Source organism: Pavona decussata, unplaced genomic scaffold, assembly GCF_977016875.1.
Source record: "Pavona decussata unplaced genomic scaffold, jaPavDecu1.1 SCAFFOLD_34, whole genome shotgun sequence".
Classification (NCBI taxonomy): Eukaryota; Metazoa; Cnidaria; class Anthozoa; order Scleractinia; family Agariciidae; genus Pavona; species Pavona decussata.
In genome coordinates, this window is record NW_028145457.1 from 746,146 (window position 1) to 752,500 (window position 6,355).

Genomic DNA, 6,355 nt, shown 5'->3' on the forward strand with positions numbered 1-6,355 from the left:
CAGCGTTTCTTAATTTGAACACCTTTTGCTGAGGTAACTAGAAGCATTTGCTGGATGTCAAAATTACCACTCCCGGTGGAGCTTCAATGCAACCAAAGCACTAGAGCAATCATTAAAGTTGCCGAGACTGCATGTTAATGAAAACCTTTTTTCCTGCAACATGTTTAAAAAAAATACTTTATAGTTACAATTACGATTCCGGGTTGAGCGGTATTTTAGTCTGAAAGCAGCAAAACTCTGATAAAAAACAATGATATAAAAAAGGTTGCTTTTGCCAAGGCACGTCAGTAGCGAAAGTAAGATATTAAAATTAATTGTTTTGTTAATTTCTAGCAAATACTACGCTCTTACAAAGCATTAAAGTTTAATGATTAAAACCCCAAACCAATTAAAAAGAGTAAAGAAACGCTCATAATAATTCTTGTTTATTTGAATAATAATCATTAGATTTTAACTCAAAAGATATTTGGCAACTCGCTCTTGTTCCGTGTTTTAGCAGTGGGTAACATGACAAGACATCTTCCTCTCGAGAATAGAAGCCGATGTGGTGTCACAAATGAATAAGTTTTAGTGACAGGGATTGTAGTGGATATACTACGACACTAAGTGACTAAGGATTTTCTTCTTCCTCTTCGAAAACTCTTACAAAGATAGGTGGCACAATTAAAGGCCAAAATTAAGAGTATCAGTTCTTATTTTCGAATACTGTCTCGCGCGGATTTTATCTATCTAGTTAATAATCAAATTGCCATAAAGTATCGATATTTAACTGTTGTAATGATATTCAGTATGAAGAAGATGTATTTCAAGGTGATATTTTTATTTATGTGCAATGTCCGTCTGGCAAATATGATGGACGTGGATCAGAAATGCTCCAACGGACAGCAGATTACAGTGATTTGGTGGAGTCAAGAGCCGTACGTCTACACTTCAGAGGACCACCCTAATGAAGATGGACACCAAGACGAACAAGCCAAGCAGGAATTCTCAGGAATGTTTCCTGTCATCTTAGACAACATTTTCAAGCGGTGTTGTAATGGAAATACGAACCTCAACTACACAAAAACACCTGATGGGCCTGCGAGCCTTGACAGCCTACTGGCGAAACAACAGTTTGACCTTATAATTCCCGTAGGGGCTCAAGCTGGAGCCTTGACCGTGCGCCGATTTCCCTTCGCAGGCATTCTTGAATCTCCTGGGGTAGCGGTACTAATCAGAGGCAACGTTTCTGGGACTCAGTTGCTGCTTTCTGTACTTCAGGGCTGGCCTATACTGGTTTTTATTCTTATTTCTGCCTCTCTTGCTGGAGTTGTGATCTGGTTAGTGGTAAGTTAAGTTCAGTTTTACAAATTAAACAAGCATAAAAGAAAAGAACGGACAGTATTAGAACAACTTTAGGAGAGGTTTATTCCATATACGACGCAATGCAACCTCTTGTCGTCAACAGGTTAAGGGATGGTTATGAGAAGAAATAAACAGGCATTGTTTTCATTGAAAAAATATTTAGTGGATTAAGGTTGCCTTGGAAACTTTTAAATTATCTTATAATGTATAGTATTGTTGTTACATTTTAATTCATTTTACTTTGGTATTTACACTGCAATGCGTTTTGATCATTTTATGTGAAAACTATAATAATAACAAGTTAATAATAACAACAACAATAAAAGTAATAATAATAATAATAATAATAATAATAATAATAATAATAATAATAATAATAATAGTAAATGAACTCTTAGTGAACCCATTGACTTTGAAACCGCAGGAACGAAAGAAGAACGCTGATCAGTTTCCAGTGTCATTTTCACATGGCGTGTTTGAGGGATTTTGGTGGGCTTTCATCACCATGACAACAGTAGGGTAAGTGCGATGTGTAATGTTCACAATCTGTTTCTGGCAATTGTTCAAAACAAAAGACAAAACGTACTCAGGCTCTGCAGGGTTTTTTTAGTGGAACATTGACCTATGAAAAGTGTGGCCGGACACCCCACTATACTTCAAAGACCTGACGCGCATAGATAAACATAACATAAGCCAATTAAATATTTCACAATACAGCACGAATTATTAATCACAAAATGCTTCAACACGTTTGAAGTGATAAGATAACTACAGTGTGACAATATCACGGAGGCGAGTTCAAAACTTTTATTAAAAAACAAAAAAGAAATATTTCCGTTTTTGGTAGTCAACTTTGTGCCGTATTTTTTTCCTTACCGTTCCTATTTCACAAAAAACATAATTTGAAATAAAGGGTGTTGGAATGTACTTTTTCTGCGGTCGAACAGATATATGTGTAAACGAAAGTGTATTGTAATGTATGATAATGAGTATCAAACAAAGAGAAGAAAAATCGAACCCAAGGATATAATTAAACCATGTACATGTTTGCATTGTGTTCAACGTTAGGTTATGTCGGGAGTAGTACAAGGGGCAGCAATTTTGGTTAATAGAGATACAGTTGAAGCTCTCTAACACGGACATCGCCAGCTGCAAAGGCATGGAGCAACGTGTCCGTAATAGATTGATGTCCGTATTATAGAGGTCATGAATATTTCGATATTTTAAAGAGTTCATGGACAGCATTTTAGTACACGTTAACCAAACCTGACCCATTGGTCGCGGTCACATCTACGTCTTAACTGCTATAGTTTAGTTATTTTGGTAATGTGACCGCTTCTCTGATTGTTTTTGAAATTTAAGCTTCAATGATCCAAAAAAGAAGAAGTGCTAGGGTCACACAAAGGCTATTAATTGTGGTAAAGGCAATGTTTAGAGTGGTGGACATACCTTGTGTGCAGAGTTCCCTCAATTCTTATTTCACTTTATTTCAATATTTCTCCAATCATTTATATAATCATGGTATATGTTGCAGATTTAGAATGATAAGTACATGAAAAGGAGAGAGGCACATCTAGTGTGACTAATGCTGTGCCTCTTTGCTAAGTTGATAATTACATGCACAATATGTAAGGCATTTATCATCATTAATACGATCGTTCTATTAGAATAAAATAAAAAGACAGAGGTAGTTGGTAGTATGTGCTCATTCGTACGGAGGTGAACATCTTCCCAGATCAAAGACAATTTTGCTCCGAGGTTCTGTAGACTTTTTCATAAGGCTCAATCACTGTAATGGGGGAGAGCAAAACGTTTATGTAGTTAAGATGTTTATATTCTACAGGATTGATATAAAAGTAAATATCAAAAAGTGTCAAAAATGGTTTTGAAAAATATTTAGTACTCTTGTGTGGCTAAAATTTATGACTATTGCAAGCTGATCATGAACTTGGGCGAGAGCTTATATTGCAAAACTCATTTCCCATGTCCCCTGTGAAAGAAAGTAGAATTCAATTCTAGCCACTGGCACACCAGCAGATCGAGCAAGGAAACAGATGCAGAAAATCTTCTCCTTTGAAATAGAAATTCCAGACGAAATCTGCTCTTCGCTCTCCTGGCATCACATTCGAAGAAAGAGGTCCGGAAGGGCAACATGCGGGATGATTTTTGCACTTGATGACTTCGTGCCACAGAGATAATACAGTAACAATAAATAATGATTAAAATGACAATAACACCAACACCAACAACAAAAGGTTTAGATGTACATAGGCAAGTGAAAATAAACGATAAAACCGAACAACGTTTCGGAGTCGTCATAACGCCATTATCAAGTTCGAAGTAACAGAAACAAAGTCAATGTCTGAAATAGTGCGCCTAGAAGAAACCACGCAGATACTTGCTGATAAAGCTTTCACAGATAACTGGTTCAACGAAACCCACAAATTGAACCTTAGCAGAATAGACCTCGTAGATCTTCTCAGAGCATCCACCAAAGATCAGCTGTTTCAATTCAATGGCCAACTTTACGAAAAAACCGATGGCGTCGCCATGGGTTCGCCACTCGGGCCACTCCTTGCCAATGTCTCCATGGGATCCATTGAAGAAACCTTAGAGCTTGCAGGAAAAAGGCCTTCTTTTTACAAGAGGTACGTCGAAGATACTTTGACCATAATGCCGGACACAACATCAGCGCCTAATTTTCTCCAGGTTCTTAACAACTGCCACACATCTGTGAAGTTCACCATGGAAACTGAGGTTAATGGTCTGCTACCCTTTCTTGGAATGCAGCTCCTTAACGGAACTCCCCAAATTGAGACCAAGGTCTACATAAAACCTACTAACACGAGTCTTTTGCTCCACTACTAAGGCCATGTCGATATGCGCTATAAACGAGGGCTTTTGAGAACCATGCTTGATCGTGCGTATCGCTTATCATCGTGTTGGTCGTACTTCTATGAAGAATGTGACCGTTTGAAAGCTGTGTTCTCCCGGTTGAAATACCCACAACATCTTATCAACACCACCGTTAGGTATTTTGTCGCTTCAAAGACTGAACGCCCTCAACCAATACCTGCCCCAAGAGACAGTCCAGAAGATTGACACATCATCATCCAACCGATTTTTGTTAGTAACAAAATCCAGCAAGAGAGAAAACCGCCTATTGTAAATCAGCATTGTATTGATTATTATATAAATTTCAATGTGACTTGTGTGATGCAAGTTATGTAGGGTTTACACTTAGGCATTTACACCAGCGCGTGGTCGAGCATAAAAAGCAATCTTCCTCTTTTGGCAAGCATCTTCTTAACAAACACCGTAATGTCCCTTAAGACCTTGACAGAACATGAATAAGTTCGATTACTTAGTTCGAAATGTTGCTAATTAGAGAGTTAACATCATCTCGCAATGTCCAATCAGACTCAATTTAAGCAAAACTATTTGCGTGACATAACATATTCAGATTGTATGTTAACTATTTTTGGTGAACTATTTCTGACATTGACTTTGTTTCTGTTACTTCAAACTTGATAGTGGCGTCATAACAACTCCGAAACTTTGTTCGGTTTTATCGTTTATTTTCACTTGCCTAATAACATTAAAAGCTGTATTTTGCAGATATGGTGACAAAGCCCCAAGGACAACTCCTGGTAAACTGGTTGGCATCCTGTGGATGCTGGCAGGACTTATTATCACCACCATGTTTATCAGCATCATCACTTCTTCGCTTACTTCAGTCAGTCTGGCAGGGCGAACAAACCTCCGAGGCGTCACGGTAGGCGTAGGTAGTTCGATGATGAGTCGGTACAGAAAGTTTTACCTGTTGCCTATTTCCATTTAAATTATTCCTATTCGGTCTTTTCGCGGTATTAAATTCACTGTTTGCCGAGGATGGGAATTACTTGGGAGACTAACAACAAATTTTGTATACGAAGTAACCCAAATTATACCATGGTGTAAGACAATCAAAACTCTATCTATCGCTGTGTTTATAAGTGGGTCACTTTTAGAAATCAGGATAGTCACTGCTGTATGCCTTCTTGAAACCACGTACGGTAAACGATGTTTACTTATTTGGTTTGCTCAGTTGAAGTTTCAACCAAAGAACCTATGTTTGAACGTATTTTAGTTTTAAACGGCGTCTCCGGACGATGCCTCGATACCGAACAACGAACAATAGCAATGTAGACCCTCCAAAGCAGGTTAAGAAATTGTTTATTAGCGATTTTAAAGATTCGCCTTTGAAATAATGAAGAAGTTGTACAATATACAAGGGTGAACGCGACTACACTAGCTGATAACCCAGAAGAATACAAACGTTAAGGACAGATTGAACCCTCTAGAGGAGTATGATACTAAAGACATCTTTGGGAAGGATCCAGTTACTCATAACTTAGTGCAAAAGAAGAAAGCATTGCTTGACTCCCATGTAACAAATAATCCCCACAACTGAAACTGAAAGCCTGAAAAGATCTTTTTCCAGTTAACTGCTTCCAAAGTAACCAGTTCACGAGGTCTACATAAACACAACAAACATACCGCAACAAGGACTTCTTCTTCTCGGCTAAAATTCGTACTTCAGAATTTAGCCTGGGAAACTTCCACCCTTGTTGAAAGCGGCCGTAAAAGTTTACGTCTTTTAAATAAACACCCATTATATTAATTTTCAGTTAGGCTTCGTTTAAATAATCGCCCTTAGTGCGCGAGATAAACATTAATCCGTTGGCCTTCCAAACAGCACGCGGTATATCGGCCTTCTTTAGATTAAGGAAACAGACTGAAAGATACACTAGCAGAAAGCACTGAAACGAGATATTTCGTTTGTAGGTGAACACTCGACACTCGAGCCTTTCATATAGACCTTTTTTCAAAATGTGTAGTTTTTTTGGTCCCGGACAAGCTAACTCCACCTTCGCAATATGGACACATCAGTAACGCAAGCAATGACCTCTGTCCTTTTACTGTCCTTGTTAAGAGGTTTACGCTACTGACAGTACTGCAGAGGAACACT

The 6,355-nt window shown here is 38.1% G+C and overlaps 1 protein-coding gene and 1 pseudogene across 1 annotated transcript in view; both read left to right on the forward strand.

Annotated features, from left to right (window-relative positions):
• Positions 1–474: 474 nt before the first annotated feature.
• The window catches only part of LOC146484343 (uncharacterized), a 15,193-nt gene continuing 9,312 nt past the window's right edge, over positions 475–6,355 (forward strand). Inside the window, exons 1-3 of the mRNA XM_085104885.1 lie at positions 475–1,326; positions 1,769–1,863; positions 4,963–5,119. Coding sequence (XP_084961011.1) covers positions 778–1,326; positions 1,769–1,863; positions 4,963–5,119 — 801 coding nt within the window. The 5' untranslated portion in view covers positions 475–777. The remainder of the gene's footprint in view (positions 1,327–1,768; positions 1,864–4,962; positions 5,120–6,355) is intronic.
• Positions 3,703–4,459, forward strand: LOC146484344 (uncharacterized; annotated as a pseudogene).